The 24,671-nt window shown below is 37.8% G+C and overlaps 2 protein-coding genes across 3 annotated transcripts in view; one reads left to right on the top strand and one right to left on the bottom strand.

Moving 5' to 3' along the window:
- The window catches only part of gab2 (GRB2-associated binding protein 2), a 64,372-nt gene extending 59,790 nt beyond the window's left edge, over window positions 1–4,582 (top strand). The window contains exons 8-10 of the mRNA XM_084126133.1: window positions 1,704–1,803; window positions 1,964–2,086; window positions 2,899–4,582. Of these exons, the coding sequence (XP_083982259.1) occupies window positions 1,704–1,803; window positions 1,964–2,086; window positions 2,899–3,042 (367 nt within the window). The 3' untranslated portion in view covers window positions 3,043–4,582. The remainder of the gene's footprint in view (window positions 1–1,703; window positions 1,804–1,963; window positions 2,087–2,898) is intronic.
- Window positions 4,583–16,425: 11,843 nt separating this feature from the next.
- On the bottom strand, window positions 16,426–24,345 carry nars2 (asparaginyl-tRNA synthetase 2, mitochondrial). Of its 2 annotated transcripts, none has more exons than XM_084125299.1 (14): window positions 23,966–24,345; window positions 22,796–22,905; window positions 22,223–22,343; window positions 21,971–22,111; window positions 20,690–20,770; window positions 20,414–20,517; window positions 20,009–20,141; window positions 19,180–19,278; window positions 19,029–19,066; window positions 18,734–18,800; window positions 17,993–18,130; window positions 17,668–17,765; window positions 17,011–17,037; window positions 16,426–16,584 (listed from the first exon to the last, which is right to left on the bottom strand). In XM_084125299.1, exons 1-14 carry the CDS (start codon window positions 24,128–24,130, stop codon window positions 16,440–16,442), a joined length of 1,467 nt encoding a protein of 488 aa, XP_083981425.1. In that variant the 5' UTR covers window positions 24,131–24,345; the 3' UTR covers window positions 16,426–16,439. The 2 variants fall into 2 exon arrangements, with proteins under 2 accessions (XP_083981425.1, XP_083981426.1); XM_084125300.1 differs by having other exon boundaries at window positions 22,825–22,905.
- Between the last annotated feature and the right edge of the window lie 326 nt (window positions 24,346–24,671).

Below are 24,671 nucleotides of genomic sequence, written 5' to 3'. Positions count from 1 at the left end.
TGCGCAATATCAGAGCCTATGATTTCCGAAACTAGTGATATCATCACAAGCACTTTTGAGGAATATGCAACATAATTTAGACAATTGTTTTTGTCATATGTAGGCCCTATTATAATGACAGACACTAACGTTATCATTTCAGCCGCTCTGTGCAGCTCAGCTTCGCGACTGAGACACGAATAGTCTATTAACTTTTTTTTAAAAATGCTGCCACACTGCCGATGTCTTTGTTGACATGGTAGAAGAGGACTGACTATGAATTAAACGCTCTCACAATTAAATAATATTTCGCAAACCTTCTAGTAGCCTACTTTCTTCAGTCTGTCTCTCTTCTCCGGTGGGTTGGGCTAATCCAAAAGAAGTGAAAACAAGGGGGGTGTTCTGAAGACAGACTGTTACCTGGGAAACGGGTGCTCTGAAAACACCCCCATTAGCAATTAGTGCTTTCCACCTGATGAAATGAATGCGTCAACGCGGCAAAAAATTGACCAATCAGAATTTTGGTCGAGCCAGAACGTATCGACCAAATAATCGACTAATCGACTAGGAGATTACAGCCCTACAAAGGTCTTTACAGCCTACAACAGCAAAAGAAGCAAAACCCACTATGACACTGACCAAGAAAATAAATATAGGAAACAATAGGAAAAAATGACAAATTATATCCATGTTTTTTGAGTGACAAAATTACTTTTTATTATGTACGGAAAACACATACTCTCTTTCTCCCGCTCTCTTTCCTACTCAAACGCACACACATTCAGTACGGACACACACTCGCACAGAAACGTGTTGTCAGCGCTGCTCTGATGATTTTATCAGTAAAATAGTTTAACAACTTTGACTATAATGACATTTCTCACTAGCGAGGTAATAACTGCGCAGTTCTTGGAACAGATACGTTTACAGTTTCACTATTAGTAGAGACGCTGCTGCCGAACAGACTCAGGTAATTCACACACACTTAATCTCTCTCTCTCTCTTTCTCTCTCTCTATAACTGCATTAATAACTGCATTAGTCTGCAATCAGTGGCTCAAGCCTCCGATACTAGCTCTAAAATTATGTTTTGGGATTAGCAACGGAGTCTTGGGATGAAATGCGTCAAAAATTTGTCCTACACACAAGAGCTGTAGTAACCGTAGTATAAGCGGAATAATTGACTCCGGACCAGTGAATTACTATAAAATAATACACACCCGAGGTGTAACGTGTCGTGGCCGCATTACCACCTCAGGTGTGCATTATATTTCTAATAACTCAACGGCCCGTCGTTAATTATTCCTTACATACCTAATTTTGGTCAGTTATATTGTAGTCTCGTAGCTTTTTTGACGTCATGAGGTCTGGGCTCTATAGTCACTTTATATGGCCAAAGACAAGGAAGAGGTCGTCTGACTGACATGTAAAGTGAAACAACCACAGTTTGTTTTTGTTCAACGTCATGGCAGTGCACGCCATGCAACCAATCATATGCCATTCATTCAATATCAGCATAAAAGTTAAGGCAAATAGTGGTGCAACAGTCTGCATTAAAGCACCTAAAAATTAGTTAGAGATGTCTATAAAGTTTGTTCTCAGAATTTTAACCCATCTGAAATGAAAAAGCGAATAATGCTTTTATGCAATCGATCTTTTAACGATTAATCGTGCAGCTCTAACCAAAGGAAATGATTGAGTGATTCAGTTTTGCTTTCTTTACAGGCCTTTGAACTCCATCTCGTCACAGCACTGTCGGCCCATCTCAACCCAGAGCATCACCAGCACTGATTCTGCAGACAGTGAGGAGAACTATGTGGCAATGGTGAGCGAATGACTTCAGGTTTAGCATTTTATTCACTCTGGATGTGATGAACTGGCATCAATGTGCATTGGAGATAGAACCTGAACCTGAACCTTGTAGTTAGTACCAAGTTCTTTTTCAGTCTCGAGCTATTTCTCAAATAACATGTTTTTTTCTGCAGCAAAACCCAGTGTCTACCTCCCCAGCGATGAGTGGTACCAGCAGTCCTGCACCCAGGAATTGTGGTAATGTGGACTATTTGGCCCTGGACTTTCAGCCTGGTTCCCCTAGCCCACACAGAAAGGTATGTCTAACACACTGAGTTTATATCAACTAAAAAGCTCATCATCAAGCACTCAAAATGAGTCCCCTGTGGACACCTTCAGTATGCTAAGCCAAAAGCAGAAGATAACATGTTAAAACTGTTTCCTGTGCACTTATGAATCTTTTGCTTTAGAATTTAATTCTCTATGCCACATTGTCAGAAGTTATCAACTAATCAGAATAGACTTCCACGATTGATAGATGTTACCTCATGAAATTTTACTGGTTGAGATTGAACTGTACCTGGAATTATTTGACAATCAAAGATGGATTTTTAGTTTCTTTACAATGTAATACTATTTAAAAATATTAACTCTTTCCCCACCAGCGTTTTTTAAGAAGGCCCTCAGAATATTTTGTTGTATGAATATCTAAACATACAATATATCAATAGAAATAACAGACCGAAAAAAAAACCACCCTGTTTTATTCTAGCTTCATGCATTCTTTTTTTATCAACACTTGAATGTGATGTGATCAACACTCGAGCGATTTGTTTGCTAAACTAAAGAAGCCATTGAGCATCGTCGAGAGGTTAAAAGGAATTGGATTGGATTAAACCCAGTAAACGCCAATAGCGCGCCGGTTTGTGATTGGTCCCCGCAGATTTTTAACGGAAGCAGGATAGAAGAATGTACAGGTTTCCAGCCTGAGCTGCAGGGCGAAATCAAATCGCCAGCAGATCGGGCTGGGTTTACCCAGTCTAGAGGAAAGAGTTAATAAAATGTATCTTAGAAATAGCATCACTTCACATCCTTTCACAATCTATAACATATTTTATCTTTCTTATAGCCGTCCACCTCTTCAGTGACCTCAGATGAAAAAGTGGACTACGTCCAAGTGGACAAAGAGAAGACACAGGCCCTTCAGAACACCATGCAGGAGTGGACAGATGTGCGACAGTCAACCGAGCCGGCTAAAGGCATCAAGTCCTGATGATGTTCAAATGTTCACACCGAATGTGTTTCTCCCTGTCACTCGAAATGCTCTTATACCGTTACACCGTGATCCAAAGTGGTTTGCCTGGGACAAAATAGCGAATGATGCACCAACTAAAGCCATAGATCCAATTCATTTGGTCTTTTGAAGACAAAAACCCCACTGAACCTCCTGGACTGTCATGCCATGCATGTTAGACTTTTCAAAGTTCAGTGCAACCAAACTTTAGCTACTTGCTCTCTGTGAGTGTAAGCGAAGAACTATAAGTAGTGAATCTTCTGTGGTATTTGACATGTTGGAAATCGTATTTAAAACTAGTTAATGGTGATGTGTGCAAAATATTCAATGTTAAAATACTTTCATCACAGCTTAAAAGTCAGAGACAACTAAAGTTGCTTTTCCATCCGTTGGGCCGAATGTTTCTAAGAATTGTAAGCAACGGTTATAATTCCACTTGAGCTTGGTTTGGTACGGCACGATTACGAACCATTCTCGGCTAACAAGTTTAAAACAGAAATATCTGATCATCCTCCATGTGGTTGCTTTTTACATCTCATATCGTCGGTAAACTCAAGGCAACGACTGACGCATTTGTATTAAATTCCAAATATCTCTGTTATCAGCCGCACAGTGGAAAATGAAACCATATCTGTACCGGCGGGCCGGATCGGCATGGAATGGAACGGTTAAGCAACGAGAACGGTTTTGCCCGACGATGGAAAAGCGGCTTAAGTAAGCCATTTGTAGTTTGACCCCCCCTGAAAAATGTATACTCTGTGACTCTATCATTGCTCTGTTCATTTGAGTATCCCAACCCAGCCTGACATTGCACCATTGGCTCAACCAGTGCCGTTAGTTTGAGGCCAGCCTGACCAATAGCATACAGGTCGAGTGTTCAGATAACCTCAAATCTGTTTGGTGCCGCTAGTTGTGCGGAAATTACACACTTCAACTTTAACAGTGTTACAAAAGCAGAATAGCACTTCAAACAAAAGATTTTCTGAAATCACGGAGGTCTGCCTTGCCATTGCAATTTTTTATAGATTCATCAAAGAGAATGATGCATTGTTTTCCAATTTTTAGTCAAGCAATGTAGGAAAAGTTAGAAAGAGATTCTTGTAGTTTTTCCATTAAAAGATTCACACTTGGTCTGACAATGGTTCACATGAGTATTGGCTTATATGTGAATGCAAAGCTAGACCCCTTTAAATCAAACCAAACTCAGATCATTTTAGGAGGTGGTCTGAACGTGTAGAGTTTGCCTATATTATGCATTGTCAAATCAAAGGTAGCATGCAACAACTAAAGGTGTGTTTCTTTTTTATTAATGGGGTCTTTAAAAAGATAGTTCACAAAAAAAAGAAAAGAAAATTTTGTCATTCCAAATTCTTATAGCCTTCTTTATTTTCTTGCATGTAATGTACTGGTGTGGATAAAAAAAAGAGAAATATTCATGTTAATACTGCACATATGAGGTTGACACTCCAACACAGTAGGTGGCAGCATTCCACATTAATGCTGGTTGCCACCCGTCACGAAACAGAAAAAAGAAGACGACAAACACTCTCAAAAAAAGTTAGCTCACCAGTGTGGGAGTTTTTGGGATTGCGGAAAAAAGAAAGTGCCGATTAACAGAAGTTCTTCATTTTCAGATCTTTGTACGCATTTGTATAGTTATTGTTACAAACTCTCTCTGCTTCCCTACACTCATATTTTGAGTATGATTCATTTACCAAAAAAGAGAGAACACAAAATAAATATTTAAAAGATGCAAATTCTATACTGTAGATATCGCGAAAATATTGTGATTTCTTTTGGCCACGATAATCTCCTAAAAAAAAAAACTAAAGGCCCGTTCACAGCAAGAACTATAACTATACAGTTTTAATAATCGTTTTAATTCAGTGAGAATAGGAAAGTCTGCACCACCAATGACATTGTTGGAATCACTTTCAGCTGATGAATGATAGAAACACTGACAGCCAATCAAAATCCAGCCGACTTAAAAGAGCTTAAGCATTTAAAGCGGCAGACACCAATATAGTTATCGTTATACTTTATAGTTATCGTTCTTGGTGCGAACGGGCCTTTAGTTCATGAGCGTGAATAAGTGATGTCAAATTTTGTATTTTTGGTTGAACTATTCCTTTAGGCTTCCAGCAATATGTCAAAATGGTTACAGATCCTTCTTAACTAACTTTTTTAAGGCAACACGTACTAAGGGCACATTTACACGACAATGATGTACTAAAAAACGGAAACGTTTTTCCTTTGCTTTTTTTGCGTGCAGATGACAAACATTGATCCGCGAAAGCGATTAAAAACGCTTTATTCTGCTGCCAGGCCCGTAGTTGGCGATGCCACTTTGTAAAGAAACACTCTACGCGCCTATAAACTGAACATGTAATACGCATGTGCATGGTCACCGTTTTCACAAATTCACGTTTTTGTATTTTACACAGGGACGATAATGGTATTGTTTTAAAAAACTAGCACTTTGAAACCCGATTTCAAAAGTTTGCATTTTCAGGCCCCCAAAACGCTGTTGTCGTGTAAATGGCCACAACACAAAAAGTTTCCCGATTTTAGTTGAAAGTGGTCTCGTGTAAACGGCCCCTAACAGAATTTAGTGAACTGTGTTTTACTTGGCTTGCTATCTGATAAGGGATAATGTGACTATCTTTCCCTATAATACATCTCTTCCTTGGCTGTCATTATGTAATAGGTTAGAGCAAACTTACAAAAAATATGTATAATAATACACATACATTTGTTAATCTCCTTTATGTGTTTTCGTCAGAGGGGATGTATGTATGGACAGGTAAAAACGCTCACATTTATCTGCAAACGCTCAGTTATTACAGCAAAAAGGCTTCCAAATATAAACTTTCCTAGTTTCAGCAAACTGGCTGGTTAATGTGAACAGCTGTAGCTGTAAATCAGTGCTGATGTATGCCTGTTGAGATTAGTGGAAGGACTCATGTTGTGTTTATGGTGGACAATGTGTCCATTTAGGCTGGACTAAACAATTTGGGATAAGGGAGCATAATGGAAGGGGCACAGAAATGACACACTTCACTGTTAAACTGTGATAATTTATTTCATTGTAAACATTGGTTTAGCCGTGGAGTTAGAACACTGTTTTGTTGGACAACAGTGCTAATTATTTATGAACGAGTATGATGGCATTTCTTTCAGCAGCCTAAATGCGTGATAATACAACAATATTAGCATCATTTAAGGTTAGGGAGATTTTCTAGAAATGCAATTATATTTAAATGTGCTTGCTGAAGCATAGGGGTAAAGAAAAAAGCGCCATATTCATTCTCAGTCAAGAAGAAGACTGTAGAATTTGTCATTTCATTCAGTATTTTATGGTGGGCTGGGACCTCCGAATAATACTCCAATTCTAACAGTTTAGGAGGGTTTTTTTGCCTTTGAACTCGACATCATTTCATATTCCAAAAACCATTTTGTATTAAGTTAGTTGAAACTTTGCATATGAGGTTGTAAGTGGTCTGGACTTGTTAAATAAACCTTGCGTAGATTGTCTGTTAGATCCAAATCCTTTCATCAGTTTAAAAATGTGCTTTACAAGACTGACCTTATTTTATGATGTTAAACTTTGTGGGACATTTAGTGGCACTGGCATTGGCCTTAACGGTTCATTAACGTTTAAGTGAACTTACAGGCTGAAACTGGTTTCTTAATGTCTTTTTCTATTCTGAAAATAAAATGTAATGTATTGTTATGGGAGAGTACTAGTAAATGAATATAATACTTGTGTGTGTGAACTGTAGTGGAACTTATGCTGTAGTTTAAGGGGCCAAAGCAGGGCAGACGAGAAAAACTACTAATGTCTTTCATTGAGTGGATTTTTCTGTATAGCATTTCTGTTCAACTCTTTGTCGCTTGTGAATTAATTTATTAATTTATTATGTGTTTTTGCAGGTGGACGAAAGATGTACAAAGAATGAACTTGTGGCTCTACTAACATTAATTTATGCTATGTGTGCTGATTTTGTGAAGCAATATGCCAAGCAAAGCCAGTAAAATGGTCAAATGTGGTACATTTGAGATGTCTGTCCTTTGTGGTGTTGTTCTATGATATTATTACTTCATTTTACCAAAATGAATTAAACTGCAAAAAATTAAAACACATTTTATCAAGCGGAAACAATTAATAAGATTTAGCTTTTGTTTCTTCGGGACTTGACTAGTGCCAAACTAGCATTTTCTTGCAAACCTTATTTCCATTCTTCATCAACAGTACACAAACTGAATCATACAAACTATTACAACTTATTATAAACAATATCCGTTAGCTTGCAAAGTTGAAAATCCAGAATTTCTACTGAATATCTACTGTTATGTCATTGCACTTGATGCTTCAATACAATCATCCTTACATGGTGTGGAGACTGATGTCTATGACATTACTATGGCAACTGATGTAGATAATGGAAACTGACTACACTCTCTGAACAAAAAAGATCCAATTTAATCACTTGACTGATAACAGCATGAACAGTCAGTCCTAAAGATCAGATCTGAAAAACATGCAGTCTGCTGTGTAAACAAAGTCACTGGCTGAGATCTACTTCACTTGAACATCATTCAAAGCTTGTACACTTGTATACTTCCAAAGTGTTGATTAGCAAAAAGTGTTACTTTCAGTTATGTCTGTAAACTGTCCTATTTCCATTCCTCCTCTATTCCTTCACATTCCCCTCCAATACAGACACTAGTATGGAGTTCTCAAATGGTGTTTGAGATTAGCCTGCTCTGCTAATGAGCTCTGGATCCTACCAGAGCCCGTTTACGGAGAGCCTGGCCACTCCCTATTAAGTCCTATTGTACCGAATTTTGGTTGTAGTTCCACCAGAGCTCCACTGGGGGCGATCGCCCATGAGTGCAGAATGAATGGGAGTCTTTGGAGCTAGACGGATAAATTTGTCTCTTTCACCCGAATGCTGTTGAGAAATCTCAGATTTTATTGTAGGTTTTGCAAGTTCAACATGGGTTATAGGTCGAAAGTTGAATGAACGAGTACTTATGTCCTTTCGATTTCTTACAGGTTGAGTTGTTGTTGCCCATAACACGCTAGCATTCTGCTAATGAACGCTGATTGGTCAGTGAAGGACTGATTACGACCAGAGATACCGCTTGATGGCATCGTGGCATCCGAAGCGGGACCAGAAACAAACAAAACAAAAACTCTTCTAGCACGTGTATTTACCTGTGTCAGCTGTGTTGTCGATGCCTCGAGAGAAAAGAAAGTGCAGAGCGCAAAAGCACCAAAGCGACTGAAGGATTGCAGTATCTCTGGTCGTACAATGTGTATGACGTCATTGACATTTTAAAAGACTTTTTAAAGCAAATAAGTGTCTCTAAAAAATCTAACACCCAGCAATGTGTAATTTCTTTGCATCTCCTTTCGAATACAACATTCAAATTACTAGACAAAAAATTATATCCTGAGAAAAGTGGATTTTGAGGGGTATAGCGCCATAGACCTCCATTCATTCTGCACTCGTCCTGTGAGCGCCCTCATATGGAACCAGAGTGGAACTGCAACCAGTTCAGAAGCCGGAAGTTTACTGAGAGTGGAACTTCTCCCCTTATTAGACATTCTCTGATCCTACTATGTTGATAAGCCTCCTCGTGCTAAGCGAGCGCTAGTCTCGCGTAGCAAAACCTTCAGACTGACGGCAGAAGGTCTGAACTCCATGGCAACTTTCATTGGTCAAGGACCGCCCACAGGCAACCAATCACAGTTTGTTTTGTTCAGCATCATGTTTTAGAGGCGTGAACATGTAAAGTCGATGTCCCTAATAACAGACCAGCGTGTAAAACTCTTGGACATCTTTTCATCACATACTTTTGAAATTCCAACATTTAGTTGATCCTGATAAGCGCTCATTATCACTGTTGTAAACGCAATGCTTTCTTCTTCCATGAGGGGGTTTGGCGTCACAACAACGGGTTTTGTTTCCAGGTGGACCATTAAAGAACGCGACACGCACGTCTCCCAAAAATCCTGTAGAATTCATTGACTGAAATTACTGAAACTTCCAAAGCGTTTCCAATTTTGTGTGTCTTATGCATCAGCCAACGGTCCGTATGTGTGAGGCTGAGACTGTGGGCATGTTTACATGCCAACGATGTACTAAGAACTACTACTTTTTTTGCATACAGATGACAACGTTGGCAAAACGATCCCTGTTCACACGGATCTGCGAAAATGACTAAAATGCTGTATTCTGCTGCCAGGCCAGTAGTTGGCGATGTCACTTTGTAAAGAAACACTACGAGCCTACAGACTGAACCAAGCGTGCCGCACAAGCCCTGAAAAGTGAAGCCAAATCGTCTCGATCGCCCCCCGGTGACTGGTCCTAGTATAGGTCATAAGCCCCGCCTCCCCATGTTATTCAACGGGACGTGAGACCAACTAAACAATTTAATTACACTTCAAGTATCTTTTTTCCAAAGGTGGTTTCTGTCATTTACTGTAGTTTTTATCACGCTGATGTGTTCAAGTGTCTGTTTTTAAAATAAGTTTGTTTTTAGTTAGTTACGCGATGCTATCATGCTATAAAAACGGTGGGGTGGTGTAACATTATGATTGACAGGTTCTCTGAGCGAAGTAGTCACTGAAGCACCAACATACTTTTTTTCGGGATCTTCGAAGGACTGAGGAGATTGTATTTACTTTATTTTAACAAGCCTCTTGTCGTACTGCAATCAACAGACATCAAAATTGGAGCAGAACGGAGGAATGGAGCAGACATATAGGCCACTTAAAAAAGTGCAAGGAGAGTGCATTCTGCGAGAGTGAGGGCGGAGCGTTGATTTACTTTACTTCCTGCTCACTACTGCGTAGGTCTGGTCCCGAGATCGCTACTGCGCAGACTCAAGTCCCAAGATGTCAGCGCCATATCGGGACACTGGCGGCTTCAGTTCTCACCAATGGAAGAGAGCGAAGGGGCGTCGTCCTTTTTTTACAGTCTATGGACTGAACACGTAATACGCATGCGCATGTCACCGTTTTCACAAATTTGCTATTATGTAATTTACACAGACATAACGGTATCATTTTCAAAAACTTGCACTTTGATACCTGTTTTCAAAAGTTTGCGTTTTCAGGCCCCCAAAACGCTGTTGTTGAGTAAATGAATGGCCAAAACTTATAAAAAGTTTTCCGTTTTTAGTTGAAAACGGTGTTGTGTAAACGACTCCTAAGTGACCCCAGTGACCCTGGTAATGGAGTACTACTGGCAATACCACACATTTTATGTTTCCCTAATCACCATGCCACTTTCAACATGTAATAGGTGCGACAGTTATTAAGGGCCTGTTTACACAACACCGTTTCCAACTAAAAACGGAAAACTTTTTTGGCCGTTCATTTACACGACAACAGCGTTTTGGGGGCCTGAAAAGTGAAAACGTAAACTTTTGAAACGGGTTTCAAAGTGCACGTTTTTGAAAACGATACCGTTATCGTCTCTGTGTAAACTACACAAACACAATTTTTTGAAAACGGTGACATCATGTTCATTACGTGTTGTGTCTAGAAGTGCATAGTGTTTTTTTTTTTTAGTGACATCGCGTTTTTGTCGTTTTTTTTCTCATATCCTTGTGAACGGGTATGCGAAAAAGCAAATGCAAAACATTTCTATTTTTAGTACATCGTCGTATAAACATACCCTAAGAGAGACATCCAAAATGTCCACTGTTGTGGGTTGGGAAACACTGGAATAGACTGCAATTGTTTCCAACCAAGTTATGAATTTAATTATGCTAAAACAAAATTTGAATATTAAAACAATCTGTGAATACAGTAGTCCTTCCATCTTATGTCTTCAAAATAGCAAACTATTCTTGAGATTTTATTATAAGCTACTATGATGTCTACTATGATTCAAGGTGTTAAACATGAAACTTGCATCTTTTGAACTTCTTGCTGTCAGTTTGTTGTCAGAAGGCAGTCCAGTGCTGTTGTGATGAGTAACAGGCTGATGATGTGAGTTATTTGCCCACACTATGACAGTGCAGATAGTGGGCCACTCCCTGTGACTCCTGCAGTCTGAACATCCCCAAAGCCCCACTGACCTCTTCTGGCAGAGGCTGGAATGACTCATTCTGTATAATATATTAGACCTACAGACACTGGGTGCGTCAATTAATCAATCGATCCCTATAGCTCCCTAGGTCGTGAATCAGTAGTAGGCTATATCACATATTCGGGTTGTGGTAAGGACCCTGACTCACTACACATGTATGACTCCATTTCCGGTGACTTGACAGCGTCCTCATTTTACAACTAGTATGAACAACAGCAGAACTGTGCCCAGTTGCATAAATTTAAGCACCTTAAGTGTAATCCCTTAAGATCGCCATTAAGTTCCCCTTACACTAAGGGCGTTTCAGAAAATAACACTGTCTTAAATGGATTAGTTCTCCCAAAAATTATTTTTTATTTATTATTATACTCACTCTCATGTCGTTTCAAACCCAATACTTTCTTTCATCTTCGAAACACAGATTAAGATTTTTCTTTTTAAATAAAATCTGAGAGATTTCTGTCCCTTCATTGACAGTCCACGCAACAACCATTTTGTCACTTTAAATAGTTCATAAAGCTAATATGAATTTGTTTAGTCCAAATTTTCTAACGAGACTCGATTGCAGGTTGAATTTAGGCTTAATTTCGCATGTAGGCCTATTGATCAGGGAACATAAACAGAAGCTCAACAGAACCTGCTTGACACACAAGACCCAATAAACCATTCACTCACTATTCCTTACATTACTCCACTGCACTAATATCCACTTGAAGGAGAAAGAGTGTATGAAAACGAGTGAGTGAATTCGGACACTGAGTGGTCCAGAAAGGCTGCTTGCTTCTTTTAGTTTGAGCTTGCTGTTTAATAATCATTTGAAACTTAACAAACTGGCAGCTCCAGTAGTAAGATGAAAATATTTATATTGAACCCTGTCATGAAAACTAGCATGTATAAACCTTAATTAAACAATTTAATAATTAAAAAAGTTTTAGGCTACCGAGAGTAGCCTATTCATTATTTTGAGAAACGCACCACCTAGTGGACAGATGTATGTAAGACTACAGGCGATTTAGTGTTTTATGACAGACCTGTATGTAATTGTAGCCTACTAATTATGCATTTATATTATATAAATATGGAGAAAGTTGTCAGAAAGAGAACATGCATTTAGACAGCCTAGACCTCTGGCACCTTTTTGCTTTATTGGAAAAAAATATATTATTTGGTATAAATATGGCCATTGTTTGTTTAAAACTGACTCCTAAATTGACTTTAGATTCATAAATGTATCCATTTGAAATATTCATAGCAGATGAGTAGAAATGCGTGTAGTCAACATTTAATTAAGGAATGCAAAAAAAAAAAAAAAAAAAAGGCTATGTTTTTTAAAAGTTTATTTAAGCGTAGGCTACTGAATTTTTAGCCTTTATAAACACACAAGAATAAATAGCCTAGCTAATATAAAACTGTAATGCGACACTGTGTTGTAGCCAATGAAAAATGCTTTATATATATCTAGGCTATTATAGGCTATGGTTTTGATCATGTCTTTGTAAATACAAAATGGCAAAATAAATATTAATATAACGGAAAATTTGCTTTGTTAGGCTACTATTTTCTTGCTGCTGCAGCAGTGGCCGCTTAAATAGGAGATGCACTTGTATAAAGATGTAGGCTACTTCAAATCTGAATATTTTCAACAAAATGTATTTAACAAATTAATATATTTACTAAAATATATTTGTAACAAACATGTTAACTACACAGTACAATGTACAATAGGCTACAATGTTTAAAAATATTTTTAGCCGTTATAGGCGTTTGATGTGCAGTTCAGTTGATCATCTTTTTAAAGTTATGACAGTCATTATTCAGATGTAATCATAAGCATGTGGATGCCGTGAAATTTTCATAGAGCCTAATATTTAAAGGAAACATTACACAACATAACAGACGATTATTTTTAGAACGTCAACTCACCACACTACTCATTTACTGAGTTTGTAGCTGCTTTAGTGTGATGATACACAACAGCGATTCATCATCATGGGACACAGAAGTTCACGAGTACAACCGTTGACGGAGAGCGAGCAGGTTCACGACCTCCATCACTGTGACTGCAAACCCTGAAACCCCAGCAGCAGCAGCAGCAGCACGGCGGAGAAACATCTCCACACCGGCCTGACGAGAAGAAGCCTGAGGGAGAAGGAGACCAGCTTCCTATCTCTCTTCTGAAGAGGAAGAAGAAGAAAGTGGGCTTCTTTAGTCTCTCTTTCAGACGGAAGAAAGAATCCACCGAAAACAAGAGCTCAGATCAGGGTGAAATGATGAAGGATCAAGAGATGGAAACATCCAGGAGAGGTAGGCCTACTGACGGTAAATGACAAACACTCACTTAACTCTAAATGTTAGAGAATATATATATATTTAATATTCTACATGAAAAATTAAGTCAAAGGTATAAAAATCCATAAAATTATACTTTGGACGTAAATCAATATTACAATTAGTAATTTACTTTAATATCAAAGAATCGCTGTTCCCAATAATCAGTATTTTCTTTTACCAGTTAATGGACTGCTAGCTAACTTCTTGTGCTGATATTCTCCTCTTTAGATCAAAAGTCTCTACAGTCTCTAGATCTGTAGAGGTCATTGATCTCGAGGAACCTCCTGTCGATGATCCTGAAGTCCTTCCCGCTGCTGAGCCTCTGGTGCAAGAAGAGCTTCAAACTCAAGTCCACGACGCTCCAGTCCGTCTGACAGCAGGTGAAACGTCTCCTCTGACGATACAGCTGGACCGTAACCAAGTGAACATGAGACCTGAGGGTGAGTTTCCTGACACAGTCCCCAACAATAATCTCACAATATCTGCAAAGCACCACTAAACATTGTCTTCTTCTCTTCATCTTTTAACAGACGACATTTTCTGCCGATATGCAATTGGCCATAAGCCGGGGCAAGGTGGATTTGGTGCCGTCTATGAAGGCACTCGTTTGGCGGATGGCCAGAAGGTTTGACTTTTTTTCTCTTTACTTACCACTTCTAGTTTAGAAAATTGTTTTTGATATGAATCATTTCTCATCCTTTTGATATCTCACTTTATATCCTATGCAAGCCATCTTACTGTATCATATATTCAGTATTTAGGGCTAATTATTTAGGGCCTTTTATGATTTAAATTCTTGCTTGGAATTTATGATATGATCTCTACACACATTAATTGCTTTTTGGCTCATCATGTGGTCGGCAACACGATGCGAGCTGTCGCCGTGGAGTTTACCATGGCGACATCAAATTAGAGAACCTGCTGATAAACTTTAAGAAACTCGATGTCAAACTCATTGACTTTGGATGCGGCGATCTCCTGACTGAGTTACTCTGGTGTGTATTATTTCTAAAAACGTTTGTCAATCAGTTAACTCAACACTCGTATCCTAATGGATGCTGAGAAGACATGCTGTGGTAGAGACTTACACATCGGACAAACTCTCTTTCATCCAGGCACAGTTTTGTACTGCCCTCCCGCGCACAGAATGAAGGGCGAGTTTCATGGAAAGCCGGTGGCGGTCTGGTCTCTGGGGATCCTCTTGTTCAGAATGCTGTGTGGAATCTTTTCAGATAGTTTCGACTTCTACAGGATCAATATGAACACCTGGTACAAACCTGGCTTGACAGAAGGTGATTTGTTTATAACTTCAAGTACAATTCTAATGCAAAACTTCATAGGCTTTATAGGAGATGGCTGTATAGATAATGCAGGAATTTGTCCCGGGTGTCTGACCTGAAGATCTCACAGCTTAGAAGAATGAAAGTAGAGCGGATGTAAAGTTTGTGGTAATAATCAGACGTCTTTCTCACAGAATGCTGTGATTTGATCTGCTCTCTTCTGCAGCAGAAGCCAGAGCGTCGGCTTGATCTGGGCAGGACTGTTCAGCACAAATGGTTTTAGGTACTGAGCCATGAGCCAAAAACTATGGGGTCATGTACATACATGTTGCTCACATATTATGGTAGCCCTGTTTGTGCTAAATAGAGTGCTAAATATTACACCTTTGCCATTAATATGTTTATAAGCAACTGAAAAAAGCACAAATGTCAGGGCATGTCAGAACATCTCAAGGACCCCAAAAACACCTTAGACCCCAGAGGGTTAATATATTTTGAAAATCTCACTGTTCTAAGTGTAATGAATTTAGCACCCTTATTTCTGTTTTTCGTTCCAGGTGTAAAACCGGTCACAGCCACTCCAGAAGAGTCATCTGTTCAGAAGATCTCTTTTCGTTTGATGAAAAAATCCACCAAAAACAAGAGCTCAGGATGAGATGAAGGACCTGAGACATGAAACATCCAGGAGAAGTACAGACGGTAAATTACAACCATGAGAATATTGAACTCTGTGTAGTTTCCTGGAGCACTTAACATGAAAAAGTCACTTCTTACACCTGGAAACTGGATCTTTTGTCACATGTTCTAAGAGTAATGAATTTATGCATTAAAACTCATTTGTGTTTCATTTGTTCCAGGTGTAAGACAGTTACTCCAGAAGTGTCTTCTGTTCAGCTGTGTCCGGCGAACTGAATCGACTGTTCTCTCCATCATCCGCTTTAGCCTTCTGCATCTTGGCTTGAAGAAGCAACATTAGCATCTGGCGCTATTGCTTTCAGAAGGATGTGAAAATAAATAAACATACTTTTGTAAATAATTTGAGTTTAGTTCATCTGAACAGCCGCAGAGGTTCCCGTCAGAGCTTCACTCTTAAATGAGAGACTCTGATACAGTATACTTGTCCTGTTGTTGTGCATGTCTGCTGATTAGAACCAGTTTAATTATCGATAAATGTGAATCGAATCTTGATGAAGAGTGCTAACATATTAGCTGACCACAGGATGAAAATATGGCACTTACCTATAAAGGAGGATGCAAATTGCCTGCCTGTATCATGACTGATTTTTGCATTTGTCAGTATTGAGCCTCCCCTCTTGATGAAGAAAGGACTCATGATTTAGGTGGTGTGTTGTTGCAGCGAGGCAAATCTGGTCAAGACAGCACTTTATAATAACTCTTATATCATTAACTCTCTTTTATTTATATATTTATGTTTGTGTATGTATTTGTTTTTTATGTGTCATTTCTTTTACACTGGTCAGGAAAAAAAAATATTGTCAATATTGGCAACTCTGTATAGAATGTGCAATAAATTGAAACATGAAAAGTGAAAAACGTTCATTTAACCTCAGTAATGCAAAAAAAAAAACAAAAAAAAAAAAAAAAAAGAAAAGAAAAAAGACAAAGCACATTCAATCATTTTTTTTCTTCTTTTATTTCAAAGCAGGCAGGAGTGTGAGAACCTTGCAAATGGAATCACATCTTTGATATTGTGGAGTCCCAGAATGCACAGCAGGTACCTCTCAAAGCCCATCCCGAAACCACCATGTGGGACAGAGCCAAACTCTCTCAGCTGCAGATACCTTTCAATCACAAAGATGCTCTCAGAGGGCGTTTACACGACAACGTTTTCAACTAAATCTTTATAAGTTTTGGGGGTCTGAAAACGCAAACTTTAAAGCGTGTTTTAAAGTGTAAGATTTTAAAAACTACACCATTATCATCTACCATTAATTTGTGAAAACGGTGGCGTCATGCGCATTACGTGTTCAGTCTAAAGCCTCGTAATGTTTATTTACAAAGTGACATCGCCAACTACTGGCCTGGCAGCAGAATACAGCGTTTTTATTTGTTTTTGCAGAACCGTGTGAACAGGTCGTTTTGACAATGTTGTCGTCTGTACATGAAAAACACAAAGTGAAAACTTTTTCAGTTTTTAGTACATTGTTGTCGTGTAAAAATACCCTCAGTTTGGAATAAAAATGCAAAAATTGATCTTCTGAACCTACCATTCATATGTGTCCTTCAATCCAGCCCTGTGATGAAAGGGAAAATATGCAGGAGATGAGAGTGAATAGAACCTAGTAATACATCTGTGAAAGTGCATCATCTGGAAAGCATCACTTTCTATTTTGGGTATTTGTGTACAAAATTCAAATAAAATCTCTTAAAAAAAAAAGACCATTTTTAACAAACAGTGCTCATGTACGTTTCTGTCGACGAATACACATTCTGGATGACTTTCCCAGGTTTTTCATGACCGTATGAACCATGCATATTTCAAATGTTTATGTGATTTTGTTCTCTTTCTTTTTGTTCTTGACAGCTTCATCACCTTACGTCCACAACAATTACCATCTGAATAGGATTCATAATAATAAACGTTTCTTGAGCAGCAAATCCGCATATTAGAATGATTTCTGAAGGATCATGTGACCATGAAGACTGGACAGTTATTTTAAATGGTTATAATATTTCACAAATACATTTTTTATTGTATTTTTGATCAAATAAATGCAGCCTTAGTGAGCAGAAAAGGCTTCTTTCAAAAACATTAATAAATCTTACCAACCCCAAACTTTTGAACTATAGTGTATCAATGTCTTATCAATGTTATCTCTTATTACTTATATCAATACGAAGAGGAATTGTTTTCTAATTCTTACTGTGCTAGTCGTTGGCTCAGAACTTCTATTCTCTCTTCTCTCAGGGATCCACCGCAAAGCTCCCCGACTCCAGGCACCAAGAGGTCTACGGCAGCTGCCTGTCCGAAAAAATCATCAGGAATGATTGAATGAGCAGTGAGCGCATGGAGGTGAGGAAAAGAAAGAAGAAATAGGCCTCATGGACAAGCTGAATTAAAAATAGCTACAACTCATAACATCTTTACCCCGTTTGATATTTAGCATTAACTCTATAGGCTTCAAACACATCAAATATAATCATATTTAACATTATTACACATATGAAAAGTCATTGAGTGAATCTTACAGTGTGCTTGGGCTGGTCCTGGTTGTCTCTGGCATAGAAAGGCTTTAGCTCGTAGGGATAGTTAATGACAAACACTGGGACGTTTCCACAATGTTTCACTAGGAACTTCTCATGTTCTGTATGAAGATCACCGCCCCACTAATGCAACGCATATGTCAAAGACAAAGACAGAATAGATAGTCTTAAAACATCTATACCGGTATATAAAAACATAAATATTCTCAAACTGAATTATACACTACCACTGAAAAGTTTGGGTTGGTAAGATTTTTTAACATTTATTAAGTCTCTTGTGCGCACCAATTTAATCATAAATAAAGTAAAAACAGTAATATTGTGAAATATTATTACAATTTAAAATAACTTTTCTATTTAAAATTTTTTTTAAGATGGCAAAGCTTTCAGTTTTCAGTGTCACATGACCCTTCAGAAATCATTCAAATATGTTGATTTACTGCTCAGAAAACATTTCTTATTATTATCAATGTTGAAAACAGTTGTGCTGCTTCGTATTTTTTGTGGAAACCGTGACACAGCATTTATTTGAAATAGAAATCATTTGCAAAATTATACTGTAAATTTGAATCAATTAAATGCATACTTGCTGAATAAAAGTATTAATGGACCCCAAACTTTTGAATGATAATGCACATTATTTTACTTCATGCATTTCATATATAGTGCCTCTCTATGTACTGTATAGTAACTATTTTAAACACAAACATAATGTAATTTACTTGCCTCAGTACTGAATGTAAAGTTCTGTGAACTGCTCTTCAGAATGTCTATCGCCTCAGTGTAAGAAATGCTGTAGAAAGCAAATACAAGTCGATTTAAAAGAGAGCGGTAAACATGTATAGTTCACAGAGCTCACGGTTACAAAATTACAAATAATTAATTCATTATTTAATTTTCAAGATAATTCTTACTTGTAACAGCTTGTATTCAGCCTAATCCCAAGCTCAAGGCCTATTTTAAAAAGTAAAAAGAACTTAAAAATCGGGAAAAGCCGACTGAACTGAAATATAATACATACACTTCAAATTTTCTTTTCAACATGAGATCCACTTGGTCCTGAGGATGTTCAAAAGAGTTGAAACAGTTTATTACAGCCATTATGGTGGAGAAACTCTCAATGCTCTTATTACTGCTCCTTGCATTAGAAACAATAGTATTGTTTGTTCTACCCTGTGTCCTGGTGCCATATATTTGTGGAATAACTCAACATCCTCAGCGCAATGGGACAGCACATGCTCTGTGGTCGCCTTGAATAAATTCTCCATTACCTGGAAAATAAGAAACAGGCTTAAAAAAGAATGCAGAATCTGCGTTCGCTCTTTGGCTGGAGCTGAGCCAGAGACGGAAGCTCTCAGCGCTCATATAACACCACAGTGAACATTCTAACCTTAATGTTTATTTTAGATTTCTGACATTTAAATACAGGTGAGTACTAGCAAAAAACATTTTTAGTTTGTAAAATAAAATGTAGTTTTTTTTCTTTTTGTTGCAATTATTCTGCTTATTGTACATATAAAATACAAGAAGTTTATATCAGTAGTCCCATATTAATAATTGTGACCGCACAGTCTGTTTACAATGTCTACCATTGTAACAGATGTTTAAATCTACCAATGTCTTTAGGCCTATAAATATATAAATATAAATATATATATAAATATAAATATATATATATATATATTTATCTGTAGTGATACAGTAGATGCCCCTTTCTAACATTTGAGCACCTGCACATCTCTGAAACTCTCTGCACATCCCTGTATACATTGGATTGATTTTAATAACTTTAATATGCACCAAGCACTAGAAAAATACAAGTATCAGATCAGGACATTATCGGCAGATACTCAATATTCAATGACTCAAGATTGGATCAGGGGCACAAAAAAACCTTGATCAGGACATCCCTACTGTACACAGTCTCAAATCCATTTAAAGCATAATCATTTGCTTGACAGTGAATGTAATTCAATGGGTGAGGAGTAGTGCATTTTCTACCTTCATCAGGTCGTCTAGTGACTCAGTGAAGGCAATCTCTGCCTCTACCATGTAAAACTCTGCCAAGTGTCTCCTGCTTTGAGAGTTCTCCGCTCTGAATGTAGGACCGAATGTGTACACTGCTGAAAAAGCCCTGCAACAGACAACCAGCAATCACAAAATAGTTTAGCTAAAGGTTCTCATAAAGCTACAGATCTGATTTATCATAAATACATTTTGCAATGACTATTCAATGCCGATTGAATTATTAGATTATTTTCATTAGGGGCTTTTCTCAGCAAATATTGATATGCAATACAACAATTAAACTTCCTAATCAACTGACATCCCTAATAATAATTAAATAAAACTAAGATCAACTTTTGAATATTGATAAATGGTGTGTACGAGTGTTTTTGGCTTTACCCTGCCATCACCTCCAGGTGTAGCTGTCCTGAGACTGTTAGGTAAGCTGGCACTGAGAAGAAATGTGGGTTGGGGTCATCTGAGTCTTTTTTATCACCTGCAGGCTTTAGAGAACACGCAGAATGATCATTTACTGTAGATTCAAAGAGGAATTAAAAGTATTCATGTACCATGTTTTGAAACAATATCATTTTGCTTGCTGCTACATCTCACAGTACACCCTTTAACTAAGCAATACATACTAAAATATATAAATGATCTAAATCTGAGATGCACCTCAACTTGGAAGAGTTCTCCAGCTCCCTCACAGTCATTTGAGGTGATCACTGGTGTGTGTATCTGCACAAAACCATTCTCCTGTAACAACAATTAACACAATGAATCTACAAGAGAGGTGTTCACATACAAGCTGCGTGAGAATTACATTTTCACTCATTTGCAATGTATAAATTCTACAGGATATAAATGTATATAGAATAAATTAAAGAATGATAATTAATTCTGTATGAAAATAAGGTCCCATTTAAAAACTAAAAACACACCCCTCCCTTTATTGCTCCGCCCCCAAAATGCACGAACACGCAATTCAAGAGTGGATGTCTCTTTATCATAGCTGAAGATGACATACAAACGACAAGGAAGCACAAAAAATGAAAATACAGCGCACAAGAGTACAAGCAAGAGTTGGTTGTTAGTCGTCAGCAGCTCCAGACAAATGACCCTCAAAACTGTCCTGTTACTACAGCTAACATTACAATAACAGCATATCTTTGATCTGTGAAACAGCAAAACCAATGTTACTCACATATGGAGAAGAAACAACTCGACCTGTGCGTCTGTTTTCAGGCCTTCCCGCTTCAGTCTCTCCAGCGCTGGAAAGCTTTTCTAATATTAACAAGCTCTTGCCTGATCATAACTCTTCTTTTTCCAGTGATATTCCTCTGACCTTTCCTCTTTTGTAATGTCTCTCAGCCATCTCCCTTTCTACAGTCTTTCTTCAAATCTCCCTCTCTCTCTCCTCCCCCATCATGAGTGGACACGCCCCCTGCTGCTGATTGGCTCTCTCTCTCCTCCCCCATCATGAGTGGACACGCCCCCTGCTGCTGATTGGCTTACTCTCTCTCCTCCCCCATCATGAGTGGACATGCCCCCTGCTGCTGATTGGCTCACTCTCTCTCCTCCCCCATCATGAGTGGACACGCCCCCTGCTGCTGATTGGCTTACTCTCTCTCCTCCCCATCATGAGTGAACACACCCCCTGCTGCTGATTGGCTTACTCTCTCTCCACCCCATCATGAGTGTACACACGCCCCCTGCTGCTGATTGGCTCACTCTCTCCTCCCCATCATGAGTGGACATGCCCCTTTAAAAATTCAGCTTTAATACCACAGGAATAAATTACATTTTAAAATATACTAAAATAGAAACCAGTTATAGTGTAATAGTAATAATATTTGCAATAATCAAATGCAGCTTTGGTGAGCATAAGAGACATCTTTCAAAATCTTACTGACCCCAAACTTTTGAACACTAGTGTGTTTAAAGTGACATTAATACCCTGAAGAACGACTGGATAGCAGTTGTAGCCTCACTGCGAATCCTGAGCAGAGAGCTGAAGGCATTTGTTCGGCATCGGAGGTGAGGAAACTGCCTGGTGTACTCCAGAGAATGACGCTCCTTGATCTTGAAAGGAAAGTCCTAGAGCAGACATACACAGTCACTATAGCAAGTGTGACCTATTCATGACTTTATATAAATCACGTTTCATCAGTTTTATCTGACTGATTCAATTTAAATGTAAAGACTCACCACAGGATTGCATTCTCCAACCACTTCAATGCGCTGAGCTTTTAACTCCACATTCTGTTTCTTATTTGGGCTCTTCTCTAAGGTGCCAGTGATGTCAACAGCACAGCCGAACGTGAGGTCTCTTCACAAGAAGGGAGGATATAAAGAATACACATCTACATTGGCCCAAAAAAGTATTTGAACACATACAAATGTCATTTTCATATTCATCGCGCAAAAGCCGAAGCAAAACCAAAACAATGTTCTTCTGCAAAATGCATGCAGTTTTGATTTTTAACCGCTAGAGGGCCAAAAGTTACATTTAAATCGAAACTGTATTTATTGTTTAATACTTTAAAACCTAATTTTGTGAAATTTGTTTGAAAAGTATGCTTGTGCTTAAATGCAATTAAAATAAATGTCACTTGGATTGTTATTTTAATGCAATGACATTCATACACATTTGTGTGGCTTAAGTGTCCAAATAACCTTTTGAAGTCGCTGTATATATCAAGACTTTCATGACATTTGAAATATTAATTCATATTCATTCAAGAGTGTTAAATACACAACTGCACATGAACAGAATAGCACCTGGTATTCAGGTGTGAGCTGGCAACAACCTGTAGAGGTTGCAATGAACTTCCATCGTTCACATGTAAGAAGAGGTTGTCTTTCTGTGGCCTGACGGATCGAACCCAGCCCTGCAGGAACAGCATACATGTTCACATACAAAAAAATGATCACGTTTATACAGCTCTGGGCACTTTCCGCCCTGTGGACTTTGAGCCTCTCGCTACTTACATTTGTCCATTAACAATCTCCAACAGTGTATGCCAGTGTTAAAATGAATATTTTGAATTAGTTTTCATTTTAGTTAAAGTTTTAGTAAATATGTGGGTTTTATTTTATTCTTCATTTTTATTAGTTTTTAAATTATGTCTATATATATATTTTTTTTTTTATCTCAGTTTTTGTTATTTTAGAGCATCAAATAGATTCAATTAATAAATGCTGCATTGTTAACTAGGTGCAATACATTTCTTTTATTTAAATTTATAGGTTTTAATTTTGGTTAACTAAAATTGATAACCCTGGTTTATGTATACGCCATCAACTTCAATAAATTTCAATCTCAAATAAAATTTTTTCTGTAGATATAATTTGTCGTGGGGTAAACTACATTATAAACATTTTTGGAGTAAAAAGCTTAACTCTGTCTTGTTAGTATGTATTCTAAATAATACACACACATATTATTTTACATTTTTGCATAATTTTACAGTTTGAATGGAAATAATATAATATTATGTTCACAATAATATTTAGCTTCATCTAATATTTAATCTCTGCTCTTCACTGATCCTTCTGTCTCTTTGGTTAACAAGTACACCAACTTTTAAATAATAATAAATAAATCAAATACTTTATTAGGACCAAATTTATGGTAGTAATGAAACAGACTGAAGGAACAGCCATTCACACAATTAATATCGAAATGGATTTACTCTGTATGTGCATGCATATGAAATAATTAATAATATTGTAATAATAAAAAGTAAAGTCTGGGTCTATTACAATAAAATCGATGCATAATAGTCAAAATAGCGAAAATAAATGAGAGAATGGTAAAAATGTTTCAAAGATAATTTTAACGTGATCTTCACATAAAGAGCATAAAAAATAAACTGTTATCTTAAATTCAAATGAACCCAAATTGAAGAAACACCTTAATAATTTCGGGTAGCCTACTGTTCTTCTCACCTGTATTCTAACATGTGATCCTGTCTCTTTGCTTGCGAGCGCATCGGATACTCTCGTTTTCTCGGACAACATGCGACTGCAGTGTCGCTGAAGGAACTTTGAGCTACATCTGCAGAATAATGATGTGGTGAAAGCAGGAATCCGCGGTAATGTGAGCGACAGCATGTCAAATGAGCGAGAGATTCAACACAGCTTGATGTTCTCTGCCTCTTCCGCTTTGAATAATAGTGCAGTTCACGTCCTGTAAATGGGATATGATGTTATTTTTGTTAATGTGTGGTGATAAAACTCATGCACTTCTACAACAGCTCGACTGGTTAGTCTCGTCGGTCTCTGTTTTTGACATTCACTGCTCTCCATGCGCTTCCTGAAATCGAATCGACGTCATGGGGAACGAAACATGTACGTAGAATCCCATTGGTTGAACTCGGACATGCGCAGTGAAGTGTCCGAATCATTTCCACGAATCATTTAAAAGAATCATTTAAAAGAACCATTTCAAAAAATATGTAGCAAGAAAAAAAAAAAACACACCTTTGGATTGTTTTGTTACATGAATTACATTACGTTCCAGTAACGCCATAGCCACATATGACTGTTTTAATAATAAAAGGTTTTAATAATAGGCCTACAGTGATTATTGTCCTAGGAATGTCACGACTGACAAAACAAAAATCATGAATTTCAGAAGGTAACAGAAGCTCAG

This window comes from Abramis brama (genome assembly GCF_963993115.1).
Source record: "Abramis brama genome assembly, chromosome: 10".
Classification (NCBI taxonomy): domain Eukaryota; kingdom Metazoa; phylum Chordata; class Actinopteri; order Cypriniformes; family Leuciscidae; genus Abramis; species Abramis brama.
This window is presented reverse-complemented; position numbering and strand designations above follow the sequence as displayed.

What these genes read in the sequence shown, in the direction of transcription:
- nars2 (XM_084125299.1), bottom strand. Translation starts at nt 24,130, where the DNA reads ATGCTGTCGCTCACATTACCGCGGATTCCTGCTTTCACCACATCATTA. An exon ending in AGCTCACACCTGAATACCAG is followed by an intron (nt 22,344 to 22,795) that starts GTGCTATTCTGT and finishes CTTCTTGTGAAG; the next exon opens with AGACCTCACGTTCGGCTGTG. An exon ending in TTGAAGGACACATATGAATG is followed by an intron (nt 16,585 to 17,010) that starts GTAGGTTCAGAA and finishes TGTGATTGAAAG; the next exon opens with GTATCTGCAGCTGAGAGAGT.